The sequence below is a fragment of the Camelus bactrianus genome, chromosome 19, assembly GCF_048773025.1.
Source record: "Camelus bactrianus isolate YW-2024 breed Bactrian camel chromosome 19, ASM4877302v1, whole genome shotgun sequence".
Lineage (NCBI taxonomy): Eukaryota > Metazoa > Chordata > Mammalia > Artiodactyla > Camelidae > Camelus > Camelus bactrianus.
This window is the reverse complement of record NC_133557.1, coordinates 24,843,334-24,865,976: the sequence shown is the minus strand read 5'-3', so window position 1 is coordinate 24,865,976 and position 22,643 is coordinate 24,843,334. Positions and strand designations below refer to the sequence as shown.

Genomic DNA, 22,643 nt, shown 5'->3' with positions numbered 1-22,643 from the left:
AAAGACTAGGAAACCATCTAGTCACAGAGGATTCGATGATTAAATTATTATTATTATTAGCTTGCCTTTATGGATTATAATATGTTAGGCATTGTTCCTAGGACTTAACGGACATTGTGTCATGTACTCTTTGTAACAACTTTGTGTGGTATATACTGTTTCTTTTTTTTTTAACACTGTTATTATGGTGTGATTCCTGTATAGTAAGCCACACATACTTCAGATGTACAATTTGATGAATTTTGAGAGATGTGTGCACCAATGAAACCACCACCACAATCAAGATAGCTAACATTTCCGTCACTCCCCAAGAGGTGCAAATTTCAAAATCCCAATTTATCCCTTCCCACCCCCATCATCCTCTGGCAACCATACGTTTGTTCTCTATGTCTGAGTCTGTTTCTGTTTTGTAGATAATTTCATTTGTGTCCTTTTTTTTCAGATCCCACGTATACGCAATATCATATGGTATTTTTCTTTTTCTATCTGACTTGCTTATATACTGTTTCTTTCTACCTTTACAGGTGAGAAAACAGACGTGAGTTGTTCCAATAACTTGCCCAAGATCTGCGGCTAATAAGGAGTGAAGGGAGGATCGGCTCAGTCAAGATGCCAAAACCTGCAGGAATACAAGGTAGCCATTAAAGATCATGGGATATGACTGACGTGGAAAAATATTCGTGATTCCTTGTTCCGTAAAAATATATAACTCAACATAGTATGAACAGTAGGAGGATAATTTGGTAGGTAGTGCACATTCACATACAAACATGGAATTTTCTAAAATTAACATATATTCCTTTTATAATCAGAATTAGACATGAAAGAGGTTATTTTTAATCATTTTGTGAATATTTAATGACATTATACAGTAAGCAAAAATAGAAGGTGCCAGTTGCGTATATTATGAAATTTGAAAATGTTGAAGGCCCAAATCTCCATGCCAGGGGGCCCTTCTAACTGATGTCCTCATCTGCCCCTGGTTGATGTCATCTTATATGTACGTGTACACACACACACACGCGCGCGCACGCGAGCGCACAAAAGATGGGACAGCAGTACGTTAAAATATCATTGAGCCTCTGAGAGGTGGGGTTTAATCTTTTTCATCATACTTGCAAAAATATTTTCCAAATTTTTACAATATAAACATAGAACTTTTAACATAAGGAAAAAGTTATAATTAATACTTGTACTTATATATAATATATGTAAAACAACACAACAGAGCTTTCCCTATTACATGTATATTATGTATAAACACATGCATTTGTATTTACTTTTGTAAAGTTGTATTTTTACTGGAAAAATTCAAACATGGAGAATAGTAGGACCCCCCACATACTCATTATCCAGACGCAAGAATTGTCAAGACTGTGCTGCATTTACTCCAGTTTATCAGGAAAGAGGGCCAAGTTTAGAGTGAGGCACTCACCTCAGGTGAAAAATTAGAGGCAGCACCGAAAAACTCAAGTAATCATGATAAATAATATTTAATGCAATATTTTTTAATTAATGCAAAAAATCCACAATGAACAAATATAAAAAATTTTAAAAGGACAGGCTCTACCCCTTTGCTTGCAAGACCCCCCTCACCCTAGTCCCAGCCCTGTCTTCTAGAAGGAATGTGAGTGGAGGAGGAAGGGGAGGAGGAGGAGGAGGAAGGGGAGGAGGAGGAGGAAGGGGAGGAGGAGGAGAAAGAGAGAGGATAAGAGCAAGAGCTGAGCGCTCAGAGGCAGGTCCCAGCCTGGGGGACAGAGAGGGGGAGGGGCCTGCCCAAAGCAAACCCAAAAGACAGGTGGGGCGCGGGCTGGCCCCTGCAAAAGGCAGGTGGGCTTTGAACTGGCCAAGGATTAGTGAGGGGCCTACAGAACAGCCTGGGTCTCTGGGCTCTGCCAACAGCCGCAGTTAACAGCTTTAATAGTCAAGCCTTCAGGAAAATCATGCCGAACATTGCACCCTGTAATTTCTAGTAAGAGATTCTGCAATAGGACCATATTACAGTAAAGAGGAGTTCGGGAGCTAAACCTCAATCTACCAGAGCCCCCATTTACACCCACAAACCCCAATTATATCCACATTGCTTTTCACCAAGTGCATCTCCAATGAAAGAGTGCTGGAAGCATACACCTGAAAAATTACTTGTGTAAAAGTTACAAACTAGGTATAATTACAGGAGAGAGAGAGATTCAGTTCATCTCTTCATATCATCTTAGATGACGGCAAAGAACGCTGCCAAAAAAGTTAAGCCTACATTGGGAAGAGTTTTTGAGGATATGTATTTAAGGAAATATTCAAAGAATGAAAAGAAGCACATGTGCTTTCTAGTTTTAGCTGCGTAGATATCCTGGCAAATGAAGAAGGTACAATCCTTATCATAACAGAAGAAAAACCTGCCCCCTCTCTCACCAAAAAAAAAAAAAAAAAAAAAAAAAAAACACAAAGTTTTCATAAACAGAAAGTCCTGGTTATATTGCCATCAACACCTTCTAGCCACTGGTTTGAAATCTAAGACACAGTCTGGAACTTCCCTAAAACATACTGACCACCAAGTAACAGATCTGGACAAGAAGGAAACTCCCAAATAATACATTTCAGAAGAAAAAGTAAACATCACTTAGGAGGTTGAACCTCAGCTCTGACAAGATACTTAATATTTCCTGCACACTTCCCCCAAATTAATAATTATACATACTAGAAAGGAAGCAGACAAATTACTGTTTTAACGTAACTAATTTGACATTTATTCATTGTTGTAAAATTATTATTGTCACATAGTCTCACTTTAATGTGCACATGTCAATAAGGCAGGCCAAGGATGGGTATTTTAAATAGTTTCTAGAAGGAAGACAATTAATTTTTATGATTGTTGCATAAACATTGCATTAAGTGTCAAAGTAACACATTGGAAGAATTCAAATGGCTTCATAAAATCGAAGAGAAGGAAAGTCATAATTACACATATCAGAGAATGATTGACTGCCCTTTCAACAGAATTCCTTTGCTGAAGATTAACAGACTTGGTTTTTGCCAGAATGTTCCAAAATCTGTGCCATTGGTGAGACGGGAGATAAATATGATTCTATTTTAATTGTTTCGTGTTTATTTTAATGTATCTCAGAAATAAATATCACAAGTGTGCCAAGCCTGAGATGCCACCATGATATTGCTTATGATCAACTTTTGTTTTAAAAGAAGTTCCTATAAATGAAAATATAACAAAGTCATGGTGTAAGGATTACACAGATTAGAACAGATGACGTCAGGACAGCGCACCCCTGAGGATCGCTCCCATTTCCCCGCACACGGACTCCCAGCGCGCTCCTGCTCCCAGCAGCCCCGTGCTTGGGCTCTTTGTCCACCTCGAGCTGCCACAGCCAGTTTTGCCTGGGATCAGGGGAGCTAGAAATGCCTTACCCAAGCCCTCAGCTAATGACCAACAGGTGCAAGGGTAGAGACCTGCTCAGTCCAATAGAAATACAATGCCATCCACCCGGATCAGTTAAAGTGTTCTAGCAGCTACTTTCCTACAGAGGCAGAAATGAGCAGGTGAGATAATTTGGAGTGTGCATTTCATTTAACCCATTAGAGTCAAAACAGATGAGTATGTAGTCAATATTAAAAATTACTAATGAGATCTTTCACTGTTGGGTTTGTTTTTTTTTTTTTTTTTTTTTTTGGTACTGTGTGCTCAAAATCTCATATGTGTGTCACACTCACAGGACATCTCGATTTGGACTAGCCACATTTCAAGGGCTCAGTGGCCACGTGTGGCTAGGGGCTGCCACCTTGAACAGAGCAGATCTACACAGCTGCTGTGGACTGAATGTTTGTGTCCCCTCCACCACTGCACCACCCCTGTTCTTTCTCTGCCTCTCTGCCATGTACAGTTATCTGCAGACCGGAAGGAGAGCTCCCACCCAGAAACAGATTGGCTGGCACCTTGACCTTGGACATCCCAACGTCTAAAAATGTGAGAGACAAATTTATGCTTTTGAAGCCCCCCCCTCCCACATACAAACCCTGTCTATGGATTTTTGTTACAGCTGCCCACGCTGACTGAGACAACAGCTGAGTATGAGCTACAGTGTCCCCAGATTTAACCAGGGGTTCAATTCAGGGGTTAGGGTTAGGGTTAGGGATTCAACCAATATAATTTTTGGAGGGTCCACAATTCAACCCACAACAGAACCTGGGCCCTAACCTATTTGTGTGTCTCTTTCAGCATTTCCCAGGTAAGAAGACTTTAAGGGAAAAAAAGTATATATATGTAATGTGGAACTCGTGCCAGAAATGAGCTGCTATGAGACCTTCCTGAAATCTTCTTGGTCAATTCTGTTCACTTTCGTTCTCCTTCTTACTCTAGGACTGGTCAGCCAAGTGTACACACTAAAGTCATCTTTTTTCTTTTTTTTTTTTAACTTGAGCCAAATATGCTAGGACACAGGGCTGAAGAGTAATGACACCTTGAAGTGCTGAATAAGTTTTTTGGAAAAAAATATGTCACATATCTGCCAACAAAAAAAGATGAAGCAAGCGATGAAATCTCTGCTAAAAATCAAAAAGGAAGTCAGTTGTGATATTTCAGCCATCGAGTCATCTTGGCAGCGTGGTGAAAAAGATGAAAGTCAGTGACCGTCACTGTGTACCTTTCGTCTGCCTCTGACACCTCCTGGACGTGGTCTCATTAACACCAACTTCATCTCCTTTGACCAGAGGAGGTCTTGGGACCCTTTCATACACTGTGGTCAGACAAAAATGCTGACCCAACATGATCTCTGTGTCTCACACTTTTAGCTGGATTTCTGTTACGTTAATAGGAGTTTGGGGCCTTGAATGCATTTCAAAAACCTTTTAAGTGCTCCTGATACGATAAAAGCATACTCTAACCCAGGCTGCAGGCTGCAGGCTGCAGGCTGCAGGCTTCGTTTTGAGTTACTAGGTTCGTGAGTTTTTCAAGCACTTCTCCACACCCACCTGTTCATCTCGGGCACAGGCACTAAAATTCCCTTTGTGTCCCAAAGCAGAGGGAAGTTTCCTCTCACTACTGTACCAGATTACCACAAGCTTAGTGCCTTGACACAACACAAATGCATTATCTTACAGCCGTGGAGGTCAAAAGTCCAAACACAGTCTCACTGGGCTGCATTTAAGGTTTTGAGCAGGTCTGGTTCCTGATGGAGGTGTTAGAACCAGGTCAAAGGAGGAGCCAAAGGACGAACACATTCACAGAGCAGGGACATGGAGTGACTGTGTGAACAGAGCTGTACTGGTTTCGTAAAGCTGCCATAGCAAATTACCACAATTTAATGTCTTCAAAATACTAAGTGGCCATTATCTACAGTGCAGAAGTCGCAGAGCCAAGATGTCATGTCGGCAAAGCTGCATTCCTTCTGGAGGTTTAAGGGGAGAATCCATTTCCTGGTCGTTTCCAGCATCTAGAGGTGCCTGCATTCCTTGGCTCATGGCCCCTTCCTCCATCTTCAAATCCATCAGGGTAGCAACTTCAAGCCTCTCTCTCTCTCTCTCACTCACTCTCTCTCTCTCTCTCTCTTTCTCTCTCTCTGACCTCTTCTTTGGTCTCCACATCTCCTCCTGCCTCCGTTTTATAAGGACCCTTGTGATGACATTGGGCCCACCCAGGAAGTCCAGGATCATCTCCGCAATCTGAGATCCTTCATTTGGTCACATCTGCAAGGTCCTTGTTGCTATTAAGGTGACAGTTTCCAGGAATAAGGACTTGGACATCTTGGGGGGCGGGGCATTACTCTGCCAACACAGGAGGAGAAATTGGAAACTGGAAACCAACTTGCCTCTAATTCAGCATCAGAGGAGGAGAGGTGTGTAGAAATCTATTAATACACACAGCCTCTCCCTGAGCCTCAGATCTCGCCTCCACAGAGCCCACTGCTAGGGATTCAGACTACACACCCTTCCAAAGGTAAAGCCTCGTCTTAAATTTTTCATTAATTAATGTATTTTTATTTTATTTTCTAATTTAAAATGCAGATCATTTGATTTTGTTTCTTTAGATGTACAGTTTTATAAATTTTAACCCCTATATCGACATGTGTAACCACCCCCACAAGCAGGATACAGAACAGTTCCATCACCCCCACCAGAAAAGACCCTCATCCTGCCCCTTTATAGCCACACTCTCCCCAACCCGTTAAAATCTTAAAATCTTTAAGGTGTGTTCACTTTCCTGTCTGTATGGGAGCCATGACTCTACCTTTTCTGAGAATTATCTTGCAACACTAGAAAGCAGGTGAACAAGTGGCCACTGAACCAGCCATCTCAGGAAAGCTGCCTCCTAAGCTGGCCGTGGGAAAGGCCAGGAAGGAACCGTGCATCCTGCAAAGCCCTGGAGACGCTCAGGAATTAGTGGCACGAGAAACCTCTGCAAGTTGGAGGTAAAAATGTGACCCAAAAAGGATGAGTGTGTGAAAATCTAAGAAAGAGCTAGAAGCCTTTGCTCCCCTCCCCCATGCCACACGCTGGGCATCCAGCTCTCTTCAAACCAGTTTCCACATCTGGACTTTGGGCTTTTGAGAGGATAGAAAAGAAGGTCAGGGGACAGGGAGCTTCAGGCTCAGGGACTGAACTGAAAACAGAGGAGCAGGTGAAAGGTTACATTCTGATTGCTGAGATTCTCCACGCCACCTCTCACCTCCCCCCCCCCCTTCCAAGGCCACAGGCAGGAAGGCTGATGTCCTCCAGGCAGGCAAGTGGATGAGGATTCTCTGGAAATTTTGCTTGGTGTAGAAAAAGAAAACCTAAAGATACTGATATGTGGGTGAAGGGGGTGGGGTGGGCAGTGACACAGCCCAGCCAGGTCATCCTACAGTGATGCTCAGGCTTGACAAGCAACCGCCCTCATCCCGAGCTCTCAGAGCCGCCCATCAGGTCTTCGGTGCCTCCTTCTAGGAGATGCCTGGACACCCAACGTCCACAAGACCTTTGAAGACACCTGAAAGACAAGCTAAAAGAACCAAACAGCCAAAGTCAGGCCACACGGAGGGAGTCAAAACTACGCAGGAGGAAGAAAAATCTCTCCCCCTAAAACATTAACATCGTCAAAAAGAGAAAATACCGCAGCCACACGTAAGAGTCAGATGTCAATTTTTTAAAAATTCGGATAACAAAGAAGAGTTCTGAGAAATTAAAAATACGACTGCAGAAATGAAAAACTAAATAGAAAGCTTGGATGATACAGTTGAAGAAATACTCCAGAAAGTAGAGCAAAATAAATCAAGACATGGAACTTGGAGAGAAATGATAAATTGGAAAGGAGAGGACCAATGCAGGAGTTCCAGTCCCAAATACTGGGAGTTCTAGAAAGAGAACAGAGAAGACAGAGGGAAAGGGGAAAAAGCCCAAAAAAATGTCCCAGAGCCAGAGGACATGAGTTATTAGGCAGCAGGGATCCATGCAATGAGTGGATATAGACCCAACAAATAAACATCATCATTAAAATTCAGACTACAGAAAGACAAGGAAAAGTAATTAAAAGCTGGTGGGAAAAATATGAAGTTTTTATCAAAAGGTACAACTATCAGAATGGCATCGACATGAAAAAGTCAAGGACAGTGGAGCGAGGCCACCAAATTTCTGAGGGACGGTTATAGCTGATCCTCATTATTAGTGGATTCAGTATTTGGAATTTATCTACTCACTACAATATACTTTTAACACCAAAATCAATACTTGAGGTGCTTTTCAGGTCATTTAGAGACACGTGCAGAGCAGCACAAAATCTGAGTCCCGTGAAGCACACGTTTCCAGCTGGGGCCAACCAAGGCAACGCGCTGCCTTCCCTTCCCGATCTCGTGTCTAAGCAAGTGTCCTCTTCACAGTGCATTTAGGGCCACGGTTTTTGTGTGTGCTTCTTGTCAGTGATTTCAAACCGTTTGAAACGGCCCCAAGCTTGCGCTGAACTGCTCTTGGTGCAAGGAGCTCCCATGCGCCCCGTGGGGAACATGGGTGCAGGGGAGGAGTGTGGCTCGGGCACAGGCAGCCGCTCTGTTGGCAGAGTCCGATGCTCATGAATAAACAGTGCATATGAAATAAGTTGTCCTTCAACAGAAACACACACAAAATAGGATTATGGACTGATGGGCGGATGAAAATGTCATGACCAGGGGCTCAAAGGAACCCAACTCTGTATTTCTCCCGGACAGCAGCTCAGTATTGGCTAATTTGGTGGTTATGGTAACTGCAGGACACGCTCCCTCGAACAACAAGAATCAACTAGAATTATAACCTAGGGTGTTTCTTTTGCTTTTGTTTTGTAATACAGACAGTGACTTTTTTCGTTCAGCATACAGTTCTATGAATTTTAACACATGTCTAGATTTGGGTGACCACCCCCACAGTCAGGACACCAAACAGTTCAATCCCCCACCCTCAAAATCTCCATGGTGTTGCCCATTTGTACCCAAGGCTTCCCCTCACCCTTCAACCCTGGCCATCACTGCTCTGTTCTCCATCACCATCATTTTGGCTTTTAGAGAGTGTCCTACAAATGGAATCCTACAGTAGGTAACCTTTGAGACTGGTTTCTCTTACTCAACCGACTGCTTCTGGGATTCATCCAAGTTTTTATGTGTATCTGTCATGTGTTCCTTTTCACTGCTGAGTAATAGTCTATCCAGCCTAGCATTTTAAACTCAAATCAATAAAAGTATGAGGATACACATGTTCGATCTTGAAATGTACTTTCCTTCTACTTTGTCACAGGAGTCTGCTACACACACACACACACAAAGTGGATGGTGGAGAATAAACCAAGTGGAGACACGAGATCTGTAAAACCAGGGCATCTGCCATCAGGAGGAAGCCTGTGAAATCTCCAGGATGATGATAAAGACAGCGGCCCAAGACACAGCTGCTCAGCTGCTCCAGCCCACACGGAAGAACCTTCAGAACATGAATGCGATAGAAATGGTGAAGTATTTGAATACAGTGAGAAGAGAGTTACACATTGCGGTGGTAGTGGTAGGATTCAGATGAATTAGTGCACAGAAAAGTAAGCAGATAAACAGAAGAGGGAAAATTTTAACTCTAATGAAAACAAAAAGTTGTGCAGAACAGGAAAAATAATCAGAATATCCTATGGCACAACTATGACCAGGATTTACATAATGCGAACATTGAATATTTGTCTAAATATAATTACACTGTGATTCTTTGGGGGCCTGGAAAATAGGGGTGGAGAGATCACTCTCGTTCATAACAAGCCTTGTGGAATTATTTAACTCTTTAAAACCACGTGCCTTTACAACGTGGATGAAAATGAAAACTAAACTAAAAACAAATTTAATTTGGTGAAATACATTTTTTTCTAAATCAGGCCAGCAAGAGGAAGAAAAAAAATCCATTCCTGAGAACACCATCTTTGACGTAGGAGTCATTAATCCCCTCCCTTGTTTAAAGCCAGTTCAAAGTTGGATTTCTGTCGTTAACAACTGACAGAAAACTGGCAAATACCAAAGCTATGGACCCTCCACAGCAGGAAGCACCACGTCTTCATTTAGGCCCCCCTCTGAGCAGCCCTGAGGGTGCCTGATGTGCCGAATGCGACCACGAAGATGCCCTGCCAGCTGGGCGTCCACTCCCGCTGCAGGGCTCGCTTGCTGCTACTGCACACAGTGGCCAAGGCGCCACGGAGCTGCTGCAGGACCCGGGGTTCCAGATCCCCAAGGCACACGGCGCCCAAGCCGACCGACCCAGGGCTGGCCCAGCGTCTGGCCAGAACTCCTGGTTGGTCCACTTGCAGGCAGTCGTCCTGATCTCTGCCTTTATGTAACCTGGTTACTTCATTGCATCCTCAGCCGTGCCCGCTTAGTGGATCCGGGCTCACTGCAGGGGGTTGCTTAAACCGCACCTCTGTGTTCTGCAGGTGGCAGTTCATCAGTATTGTAAAATATACAATATTTCACCTCTAAGTCTGATTGGACTTGAAAGCCATTTGCACCATCACAAGAAATTCCAACATTTACCAGTGACAACAAAGGAGATCCTTACTGTTAGAGCCTTTAAATAAAATGTTAGTATTGGAAATTTCTGAAAGGGTGTTCTAAAAAACTAGTTGTATATTTCTATATAGTCTCCCTGTACTCACAAAGCTTTTCATTGATGGTACCTATCAAATATGTGACAAGATCATCATTAGAAAGACCCAAAAAGGAATTACATGTAGCCACTTTAAGCATAAAATCTGACACATAAAAGTTGTGTTTATGGATGCAAACTCAATTTTCTCATGTAAAGATCTGATATTTTGTAACAAGAAGTTTTATACAATTATAATATTTAATTTCTAAAACTACTTTATATATTTTAAGGAAATAACATAAATATGGTTAATTTATTTTACCAGCCTCCATATCAATGCCTCAAAATTTCTGCCATTTTACCCTGGTGTGACAATAATTAATTATTGTTTTAATCGTGTATCCTGATGTGAAAAAAGCTAGAGAGAGCTGGCTGAAATCATAAGGACATTTATTAGTACAATTAATGAGAAGTCAGGAGGTAGGCAGTCCCAGAGCGGAGTCAGGGCTCAGTGGTGTCAGCAAGATCACAGGTTCTTTTCCCTTTTGCTCTCCACCTACCTCAGCATCCCAGCTTCTGCCTGCAGGCTTGCCCCTGGAGTCCACAGGACGGTGGCCACAGTGCGGGGAAACCTGGTCCACTCATGGCAACGCCCAGAGTGAAGAGGATGAAGCTGGGAATGAGGAAGGAAAGGGCTTTCTTCTCACAAGCCTCTTTCTTTTCAGGATGGAAGGTCTTTCTCAGGAGGTGCCAGGAGATTGCCTCTATGTCTTACTGAGCAGAATTTGGTCACATGTTCCAAGGTATGTTTTGGGGTTTTTTCTGACACCAAGCAGTTCTCCAACACCAGCTGGGTGTCCTATTCAATTCTGACACTCCCTACCTGTAGATCCCACAGGTTAAGGGCTCAGCCCTACAGGACTGCCTCCACTCCAGTTCAGAAGCCAATCACAAGTCCCTGTTGTCACCTGTGCTTCTGACAACAGCTGTAGATCAGGGGTTCCAAAGACCTCCTCCCTGGAGTTCAGTTAATTTGCTGGGTGGCTCACAGAACTCAGAGAAACATTTTACTTACCAGTTACCAGTTTATTATAAAAGGACACAACTCAGGAACAGCCAGATGGAAGAGATACCCGGGGCAAGGATGTGGGAAGGGGCCCAGAGCTCTCATGCTCTCTCTGAATCGCCATACGTTCCCCAACCCGGAAGCTCTCTGATGTCTGTCCTTTTGGGTTTTTATGGAGGTTCCATTACAGAGGCAGAGTTGATTAAATCACTGGCCATTGGCGATTACTCTCTGAGGGGAGGAGGGGAGGTAAGACTGAAAGTTCCAACCCTCTCATCTCAGGGTTGGTTCCCCCTGACAACCAGCCCCCATCCTTAGGCTACTTAGGGGCTTTCCAAAAGTCACCTCATTAACATAACAAAAGATATTTTTATTCCTCACAGCACTTAGGAAATTCCAGGGGTTTCAGGAGCTCCATGCCAAGAAATGTTGAAAACCAAATACATATTTCTCACTATAAATCACAATATCCCACCTGTCCACTGGATAAATTAATCACTAGTGAAAGGAAATGACTATTTCCATGAATAGCTTAGTCTGAGGCTGGACACAGCCCCAGACAAAGCTGGTCCTGACCAAGGTAAGCAGTCCAGGAACACCAGCAAACCCAGGCCTGTCCAGCTACTGGGAGGACTGGGGGTATCTCTGCCCTGAGGCATAACTGAGAAAAACTCCCTGTAAGATGTCGGCAGCCAAAGGCATCCTAACTGAAACAGGCCAGCAAGTCCACCAGTACAGAGCACTGGGGTAAGTGCTGGGATACGGCCACACAGGGATCTAGGGAAAGGCCCCTAAAGGCACCCAGGAGATCCTGAAGGAGGCTTCACAGAGACCTCGAGCCCAGACTAAAGGCGTGGTCATGATCCTGGGAGACAAAGTGGGAAACAGAACAGAATGCAGATGTACAGAAGCTTGGAGACGCTCCAGGGAATTCAGTGTGGGAGGAGACACTGGCCAGGTCGGGGTCCCATGCTCACCTTTGTGACCACTGGGACGGGGGTGGGGGGGTGTGATTAACATTAGGCAGAGTGAGGGGGAGCCATTCCCAAAAGTAAGTCATGGAAAGAAGCAGTCCTGTTATCAGAAGTAAGAAAGGAGTCCTAGGAAGACCAAGCAAACAAAAAAGTCCACTAGAGTTAGCTAAGTAATAATAAACTGAATTAAAACCTAGGTCCCCCGATCTCCTGGGTGATAACATCATGGGAGAGAACGGCTGCCCACTAGCTGTCCATCAGGCATTGCCCCACCCCCCAGTCTAAAGGGCCTAGGTCTCCTTCAAGGAGACCAAGAACTGCCCGTTCCACTGACAGGGACACCATCCTAGACCACTGAGAATGAGAAGTCAGTTTCTGTGACTTTGAGCCTTTGTATCTGGGGGACTCTTGACTTCAGTTAGCAAGAGTGGCCCTAACTAAAATAATTCCCAGGATGTTTTAATGCAAATCTGGATTATCAATACAATTGTGAGAGCACTACCTCCTGAATTGGCTGCAAACCTACATGGGTAAAAAGCATTTAAAAGTAATGAACATTTCAAGATTATTTATTTGCAGTTCAAAAAAGAATATGATATTATCATTGAGGGAAAGGTAGTGTGAGGACTCTGTACTGATTTGGAACTTCTTGTGAGTCTTAAACTATTTCAAAATAAAAAGGTATTCAAAAAGGTAAAATAAATAAATATTTTCCAATTTCCATCAGTAGCTTTGGATCCCACAGCAAGGGAAGGGCCTCAGTTTCCCATTGTGTAAAATGAGGATTAGGTCAGTCATTTTCAAACCACAGTGTCACTGGAGGGGTTTCAACAACTGAGCAAATATCTCATTTAAATGTATCTTTAACATATTAAAACCATTTGAAAACACACAAGCCAGAGTATCACATGCTAACTTTTAATACATTGGGGACCCCAGCAAGTTCACATGTACCGTCAGATTAGCTCTTTGAGATGCAAAATTTGGAACAAAGTGTCTCCTTTGCCATCCACGCGGTTATATTTGAACCTCTTCTGCGTCAATAATTACACAGATTGTAAGTACATTGTTCTGTTTTGTTGCAGATGGTTGTTAAGAGTTTGCTTTTGTTTGCTTAAATTCAGAACTGTATCATAATTAGAGAAATGCAAACTAAATCTACAACATAGCATTTTTTTACCCGTCATATTGACAAAAATCAGAAACTTGATAACACTGTGTGAGGATGTAGGAAAGTGGTACTCCGACAAGTTACTGATGGGAGTTCTAAGTGCTGCAACCCCTCTGAGAAGGCTTCAACACTTTAAATGCACAAACCCATTGACCTAGTAATTCTATTTTAAGAAATTATCCTACAGATCTACTGTCTCATGTACAGGCATAGATACAGATATAGATACAGATATTTATTGCAGCTTTGTCTGTAGTTATAAAAAAACGGAAACAAAATGTTCATTAACAAGGATTGTTTAAGTAAATTTTAGTGTATATATATATATACACACACAATGGAAAACTGAACTCTTCCTAAAGCAATGAGACAAACATAGATCCTCTGATAAGCAATATTTTCCAAAATACATTGGTATGCCAAAAAAAAAAAAAAAAAGAAGCAGGGTGTAGAGTGTTGTTTACATTACGGTATCATTTGGATGGATACACATATACCTTTGTGCATATGTAGGAAAGTTCTGAAGAACATCCCAGAAACTGGTGATAGTGTTTACTTCCTGGAAAGGAAACTGGGGGGCTGTGAGACACTGAAGAGGCACCCACTTTTCACTGTATACCTTTTTATACTTTTTGAGCATTTTCATGTTCAGACATTAAGTATACAAAAGAGAGGGAAAAAGTCAGGCATGTGTATGGCTGCTCCTGTGAGATTATCTAAGTGAATATCCTATTAAAACATAGGTGTGCCGCCCTCAGGTAGGTGCCAGGCAAGACTCACAGCCAGGGCTCATCAAAATAATTGGTTGTGTAATCACCACTTAATGTCCAACAAGTTCAGTCTTGATTATATCCTATTACAGAAGGTTTTAGCACTGATTTTAACTTTCAAGTGTTTCTTCATCGACTTTCATGTTTATGTAAGGATTGCAGGCAGTTGTTAAACATTGTTAGTGAATCAATTTTAGAATAAAAAAAAAAATTTCCCCCTGGTCTGCTTCCAAGATTTCAGATCAGGTTTCAGTGATAAAGTCAGGAGGGGCTCACTAGTGTCACCCACGCCGTGTCTCCATGCTCTGTGCCTGGACTCCACACCCCGAGATTCTTTTCCAGGGCATCTGGGTGGTGCCCGAGCATGTGTGTTCTCAGCAAGTTCCCTTGGAGACTCTAAGGCACTCTCCAGTTAAGAATCACCTGCCATGTCCAGAAAAGCAAGAATAAAATTATAAGCCTCACAAACTTTAATCCGGCCGGGTCAGTCAGGTCCCGACCAGTAAAAGAAAGCAACTCTGAGGATTTGAGTCAACTTAATGTAAGGAATTGACATACAGGCGATCAAAGAGCTGAAAGGCCACGTGGGAACAGTTAGACAACCCAGAGATTAGTAGCAGCTGGAAGTCACGGCTTCTGCTCCCTAGGGAGGAGGCTGGGCTCAAAGGGAGGAGGTGGTGTTTTCAGAGACTAGGAGCCGGAGTCACCTGCCAGAAGCTGAGGCCACAGTGGCCCGTCTGGGATCTGGGGTCACAGTGGAGATAACAGCCAACTGGTGACAGTTATCTTCCAAAATAACCTTGATGCTAACCATTGAGCCAGCCAGCCCTCTTTAGACCAGGTGCTGTTAGAGACGCTGGTGTGCAACAAGGAGGAAAATAAACAGAAGTTTCTGCCCTGTGGACTTAAATCTTAGTGAATTGTGCAGGGCTACTATAGGAACCCTGTGTTAAAATGTTTGCTGTGGGAAAAAAATGTCAATCCCTTGAAATTATAAACTGTTTTGTTAAGAGAGAGATACCTTTGCTCACAAAACCTGCGACAGTTAAACCAGTGACTATGCTCTCACTATTCACATTTACACATGTGCACACTTGGGTGACCCCCACATGGATGAAGATACAGAAACTTTCCAGCCTCCTGCCCCTTCCCAGTCAATTCTTGCCAGAATTTTTAAAGTATTGTGTATTCTCTTAATAATTTAAGAAAGTATCTGGTCCTGCCAGAAGTCGGTTAGAGAAGGAAAGAATTCTAATAGTTTGGCTTTGAAACACCATGCAAATTTCTATTCTTCTACAGTTTCTGTTTCTTGCGCTCAAAGATTCTTTTTTTAAATTTATTTTACAGTATCATATTCTTTAATTGGAGTATAGCTGACGTACCATATTATATGTTACAGGTATACTATATAGTGATTCACAATTTTTAAAGGTTATACTCCGTTTACAGTTATTATAAAATACTGGCTATATTCCCCGTGTTGTCCTTTCAGGGAGGCCATGTGCTCAGCTGCGAATCGGAAATTCTAATACTAAGAGAGCTTGAGAGAGCTAATGATGGGCACACAAACGAAATCTCTACCAGAAATGTAATACTAATATGGTGAATATCTAGTGATTTTGCCATTTTTAAGTATAAAGTAGATAAATGTCTGCAATTTCATATGGTTCATTCTATTATATTTCTATAGGAAAAAAATCTCAGGTAGCCATGTACTGTGTAATTTTTATAAATAATGATCATAATATATACCCCCCAAAAGAGACTTTAAAAACAGCATGTAAGTTATAATCACATTTTTATGAAATATATAAATATAACTTGTGTTATATATATATATATATATACACATAAAAAGGAAAAAAGACTTTAGGTATATTCATCAACGAAAATGTTATTTCTGGGTAGTGTATTATAAATGGATTTTATTTTTTTCCTTATATTATTCTGTATTTTTTCTGAATTTCTAATCCAAGAACTTGTAAAACTCTTAGGAAAAACAAGTACAGAAAGAAAAACAAGGGGAAAAAAAAGGATATTTTAAGAGCAGAAGAAAAAACACATTGCAGTGACCTACGTGTGCAGGAAAGTCTGGCTGGGCATAACAGCAAATGGTTAAAACGGAGCCGATGGAAACATACATGAACTCATTCAACAGCAAAACTGTATTGTGGGCCTGTGTGCCAGACCCTGTTCTAGGCTCCAGGGATACAAGGTTAATAAAAGAAGCCAAGTCCGTGCTCTCCTGGAGCTTACAGTCTGGAAGGGAGACAGATAATAACCAAGTATAAGGTATAAAATGATAATGGCTGGGATTTGTGGCCCAGATACACTAACGTCGCCCAGGCGCTATTCTAAGCACTTTATATGTACTAACTGGTTTCCTCTGAAAAACAGCTTAGTGAAGTAGGTGTCACCTATTATGTCCAATTTACAAAATGAGATACAGTTTTTATTCTCCAGTTTACAGAAAGCTGAGAAGCAGCTGAATCTCCTGCCCAAGGTCACCCAACTAGTTACAGTGTCGCAGCTGCAGGATTTACCTGGCCGTGGAGCAGCCTGAATCCAAGACCTACAGACTTAACCATCTATTGTTAAGGCCCTGATGTACATGGTAAGGACTACCCAAGGCACCTGTGGGATACATGCAAGTTACCAGGTCCTGCCCTAAGAAACTCAGATGCAGTTGGCCTGGACTGGAACTTGAGAATCTGTTCTTTAGCAAGCCTTCTTGGTGTTTCTTCCCTCCAAGCAAATAGAAAAAGTACTTTCAATGACGGGAACCTGTGACAACAGAAGTCAGGTACCTTTCTGGGCCAGGGGAGCCAAAGTAGCGTTGACTGGGAAGGGGCAGGAGGCTGGAAAGTTTCTGTATCTTCATCCATATAGGGGTTACCCAGGTGTGCACATGAGTAAACATGAAGCAAGCACTAGAAAGTAAGTGTTGCCCTTGGCTGCAGTGCCATCCTGGATCATGTTGGCTCCAGGCAGGTTAATGAAGGTGATGTAGCGGAAAGTAGGAGGGTAGCAGGTGCTTTAGATAAGAGACAGGAAAAGTCTCCCTGAGAAGGTGGCATTCCATTTGGCCCTGGATCATAGAAAGAAGCCAGTCCTGCAAAGACCAGGAGGAAGTAATCCAGGCGGAGGGAGGAGCCGATGCAGAGCTCCTGGAGCTGGGAGAGGAGGGTGGGTTTGAACAATAGCAAGGAGGCAGGTGTGGCTGACCTGAGGAACGCCGAGGGGGGGGTGGGGAACACAATGACAAGACTTGCAGTGGGACTGGTGGGCAATGGCCGGTTCCCATTAGCTCATTCCTGTCTCGGGGCTCTTGCTCCTGCCAGTTCCTCAGGCCCCCCGCCCCGCCACCTCATTCAAATATTACCTGCTCAGACAGGCTTCCTTGACCATTCCCGAAGCCACTATCACATCCTGGTGTTATGTCTTCTGAGATCATATCACTACTAAGAAATTACACTGCTGATCTGATTATTTAGTGTTGACTGCATCGCTAGCCACTAGCCCAGTTGTGTTAGAGCAGGCACCAAATAGTGTGGATCACCCTTATACCTCCAGGGGCGAGTACAGTGCCTGGCCCACTGCGAACAGGAGTATAGCTGCAGGACGGGTAAACAAACCCTTAATGAAAGCAGTAGGATAATTCTATTAGTTGTACAAGCCCTATCTACCAAGGGCCTACTATGTGCCAAGCACTTGGCCAGGTCGCTGGGGATGGATGCTTCAGTGAAGTAAAGAGATTTGTTTTTTTTTAAATCCCACTTTCATGGGGAATTATTGAATATAAGCGAAAGGGAAAACAGGAAATAAACAAGTAAATTACCATCTATGTCTATAGACAGATACATAGCTAGATGGATGGATGGACAGATAGAGACACTCCAGATACACAATGTTGGATTTGTTAAGTTCTAAGAAGGAAGATAAAGCAGACCAGCAGGAAACAGGGAGCCACCGGGTGGGGAGGAGGAAGCTGCAGTATTAGAACGGGCTAGCCAAGGAAGGCCTCTCTAAGAATGTGAATTTGAAATCTAGACGTGAAGGCGTTAGGGAGGGTGGCAGGTGGACACCAAGGGAACAGTAAGCACAAAAGCCTTGAAGCTGGAGAGTGTGTGGGGCTGACACCAGAGAGAAGGAAATAGTAGGAGATGGAGCCAGGCAAGTGGTGACATCAGGGAGGGCAGTGTCAGCCAGCATTAGGAGCTTCACCTTGTAATTTAGAAATGCGCACCCTTGGGCCTCACCCCAGACCCACTGAATCAGAAACTCTGGGGTGGGCCCAGCAGTCCATATTCTAACAAGCTCTCCAGGTGACTGAGATGCACAAAAAGGTTGGCAGACCCGGGGCGGGGGTAGGGGGGCGCTACAGCGATTCATCCCAGCTGTTACCCATGCACGTGATCACGGTCCTCTTTATTCCACCAGCTGGGCAGGGGACCCGCCCAGCGCTCTGCTGATTTGAGGGGTGCTGACGCTCAGCCGAGGTTTCTCCCAAGCCCGCCGGGCCCCGCGCACACCCCCAACTGAACCCCGACTCGGTCCTCTTGCAAACCTCCCGGGCGACCCGGGATTGACGAGGCTGCCCGGCCGCCGTGGGGACCAAACGCCCAAGGGGCAGGTGCAGAGGCGCCAGAACCCGGAGGCCAGACGCGCCGGCCCAGATAGCAGCGGTGCGGGCAGGACGCCGGCTGCTGCAGCCCGGGGGGCGCATCTCTCGCCCGCGGTCGCCCAACTCGCTGGGACGCGTGTGCACCAGCCGAACCCCGGGGGATTCCGCGGGTGCGGGGCCGCGCGGCCTGGGCATCGGGATTGGCCCGCTGCTTCCCCTGGGAGCCGCTGAAGCGAAGCCAGGTTGGGGCGGCCGGGCCCGGCCAGCGCCCTCTAGGCAGCGGAAGTGGAGCTTGCTTTACATCCGTCCTCCCCGCCTCGCAGAGTTGGGAGAAGGAAGGCTGGGGGGTGTGGAAAAATAAAAGGAAAAGTCCTTGCACCATGTAGACCCGCGCCCCCTACCCTGGCACCCCGGCCGGCCGGGGACCTCCCAGTCTGCGGCCATGAACGCGAGCAGCGAGGGCGAGAGCTTTCCGGGCTCGGTGCAAAGTAAGTGCTTTTCCGGGCGCAGTGCGCGCTCCGGGGCCCAGTGCGCGCTCCGGGGCCCAGTGCGCGCTCCGGGGCCCGGGCCCAAGCACGTCTGCGACGCAGCGAGCAGGCCCGGGGCCCCGAAATCGGGGTGACGGCCCGGAGCCGGCGTCTCGGGGACCGCGGCGGGCGCGCAGTACAGGAGGCGCCGGAGTGGGCTTGGGGTGGGGGCGCCCAACCCAGCGCAAGGCGGGGGGCGCTCTGCAGCCTCGAAAGACCAGTTGGAAGGGAACGGTGGGGGAGGGAATGCCGTTCAGACAATCGCCACCCCCTCGGGGTTTTCCCCGCCCCCCGGTGGAGTTTGAAGGTGGATTTGGGGTAACCGCGGCAACGCTGATGGGAAAACTTCTGCCTCAGTGGCCCCAAATCTTTCTGGAGCTCCTAAGATTTAACGAGGTCTTGCCGGCTGGGCTTGCCGGCTTACTGCAAAGCCTTTTGCACATTAAAGGTGGAGATCTCAATAGGGAACGGGGCCGTGGTCGTTTGCTTAGAGTTTGGGGTTCATTTTTATTTTCTTGTTGAGGACAGCAGCCTTTTTCAAGCCCGTGGTTTCGTCCGGCACATTGTTTCCCAAAGTCTGGTCCAGGGACTGAGCGCAAACCAGCCACCTGGGAGCTGAAGCGCTTATTTAAAAACAAAAAGCAAAAAAGCAAAAAACCTCTCTGGGCCCCACCCATTAGGTGAGGGGCTGGGGTTGAGGGAAGGAGGGGGATCTGCCCTCCTTACCCTGGCGATCCGGATGCACGTAAAGTTTGAGAACCCCTGGCTCAGGGGTTTGCAGACACCTGGCACATAGTAAGCACATAGCTTGTTAGCTGTTACTGTTAACAATTTTGGAGACGTTGGCTCCCAAACTTGGCTATGTATTCCTCGCATAACTTGAGAAAAGCACAGATTTCCCGGAACCCCAGCCCCCATGTACCCCTCCTCCATTATGACTCTGTCTCCGAAGTGGGGCTCAGATATGTCTGTTTAAACACCCCACCCCCACCCCCCACCCCCGTTGTTCTGATGCCAAGACCGGTTTGGAGAACTTTGCAGAGATAAAGGAATTCTTTTTGTTGAGGTGAGCACAGACTGCCCTTGTTTTTTTATTTGGTCTCAGTTAATTCTCATTACAGATTTACAGAGGGGATACTTTCAAATTCAAATAGGGCACTTCAGTGATAAGCCCACCAGGTGACATGCTGGGGGGTGGCAATCCCCGTGCTGGCCTTTCACAAGGACCAACTCATTTAATCCTCATAACCATCCTAGGAGGCAGAACCCTCTCCCCGTTTCATCCTGGGCATCAGTATTATTTGACCATTAAAGAGTCCTCAGCGATGCAACACGCTACATCTCTTGGTTTCTTATCTTCCTGTTAATCCCGTGGGCACAGGAAGGTGGTGTTTCAGAGGAGAAGAAAAGGGTCCATTCCTTCCATCCATTAATTTCAAAGTACTTAAGTGCACAGGGTGGTCTGCAAGATGGCTTATAAAACATTACCATGCTCAGCCCAGAGCACCTCTTCTTAGCAAGTCAACCAAATGGTATTTCCACACAGAGATGTCTTGGTTGGAAGGGGGAAATTGGATATAATGCTCAGATTCTAGAAATTTTCATAAAATTATGATGCATGGATGCCAACTATATATGCACAAAGGTAGTTCTCATACTATTTAGACTTGGGGAAAATTGGAAATAATATGAAGACCTTATAGTTACTGAGAAATTATGAGGCATGGAAAACATGGAATAATGTGCTGTCATTAAATAATTATATTTATAAAGAGATTTTAGTGATGTAGCACAATACTTATGCAGTATTATGTGGGGGAAAGATTAAATTACAACACATTATGATCTCAAACAATTTTAATGGAAAATAATTTTTAATTGAAAATGAATGGAAAGAAATATTTTGTAATATTCATGGTACACATAAGTGATTTCCCTCCCAGCTTCTTCTCTTCCAAATTTTCTGTTATAAACATGACTTTACTTGTAATGAGGCAAACAAAGATTTTAAAATAAAAATTAAGGTAGTCATATTAGAGACTTATTAACTGTATTTCTTTATTTAACAAACATTTATATAGCACTTTCTAATATAGTGCCAGGACTGTGGTAAGTGCTTTGCAAATGTTAACACAGTATTAACTCTTGGTATTATTACTATTAAGAAATAATGTCTCTCTCAGTTAGGAATGAATTTTGGCTACAAGTAACAAAAGTCAACTATACTGGCCTCATGAAAATTCTGGACTTATTTGATTCCAAGGTTGATTCGGGGAATCAGTGAAGTAAGCTTCTGTAGGGATCTTAGCATTTACCTCATGGTTACAACATGGCTGCAAAAGCCCCTGGCATCACAACTGCTTTCAAGGCCAGAAGAAGAGGGGGACAGTCCCAACCATATCAGCTCCTTTTTTATCACAAAGCCACACTTTTCCCAGAAGCTCCTCTAGCATTGTGCTAGAGGGGTTCCCAAGTATGTAGGGGACCAAGATTATTTAGACGAGTGGTTCTCATGATGGTGGAGGGGGTTGGGAAAGTGGGGGCATTGGCTTTCATAATGACTGGGAAGTACAACTACCATTTAATTAGAACAGGAGATGCCTGCTGATCCTTTGAAGTGCAGTGCAGAACGCTGCACGTTGAAAAACTCTCTTGCATCAAAATGCCACTAGTGCCCCTGTGGGCAATAATCAGGAGCACCACTTGGGTCTGGGTACATTGCTGCTGGGTCAGAACTGGGATCCTGTTTGCAAGGAAGAAGAGGGGAGTCGAATGGATATTGGGCCAGTAACTAGTCATGCCTGCCACCATGTCCTTTTTCCTACCATGAATCTGGTTTGTGTAGTAATTTCAGGCTATTTGGAATTCATCCGTGACTTTCCCTTTGTCCCATGGAGTTCCAGGTGGCACAACAGTGCTGGTTGAGCTGACTCCCGACATCCACATCTGTGGCATCTGCAAGCAGCAGTTTAACAACCTGGACACCTTTGTCGCTCACAAGCAAAGTGGCTGCCAGCTGACCAGCACGGCCGGGGCAGTGCCTAGCACCGTCCAGTTTGTATCAGAGGAAACGGTGCCTGCCACCCAGACGCAGACCACCACACGAACCATCACCTCGGAGACCCAGACGATCACAGGTATGGCTGGGGGGTGAGAGGAAGTCACTTAGAGTTAACCTGTGTCCCAAACGCCTCTGCAGAGCTTCTTAAAAATACAGATACCCAGGGCCCACCACTGAGGGTTGCTGAAATTCATTATTTTTAACAAGCTCCGCTGGGAAGCCAGCTGCCCAGCCAGGTTTGGGAGCTGCTGGGTTAAAGCATTAAGTGGTAGCAGTTATAAATTGTTGTCATGTGATAAACAAAAACAGACAAAAATCAAGTTTCTAAAACAAAAACCTATATACTAAGAAAAAAATACTTGCAAGAAATGATAAAAAGGGAAAAGTATTTTGG

The 22,643-nt window shown here is 44.5% G+C and overlaps 1 protein-coding gene across 3 annotated transcripts in view; it reads left to right on the top strand.

Moving 5' to 3' along the window:
• The first annotated feature begins 18,706 nt into the window (after positions 1-18,706).
• ZFP64 (ZFP64 zinc finger protein) overlaps positions 18,707-22,643 on the top strand; it is a 66,591-nt gene continuing 62,654 nt past the window's right edge. The window contains exons 1-2 of one of the 3 annotated variants that reach the window (XM_074347456.1): positions 18,707-19,149; positions 22,086-22,325. In XM_074347456.1, the coding sequence (XP_074203557.1) occupies positions 19,104-19,149; positions 22,086-22,325 (286 nt within the window). In that variant the 5' untranslated portion in view covers positions 18,707-19,103. The remainder of the gene's footprint in view (positions 19,150-22,085; positions 22,326-22,643) is intronic. The other 2 variants (XM_074347455.1, XM_074347453.1) reach the window with 2 other exon arrangements.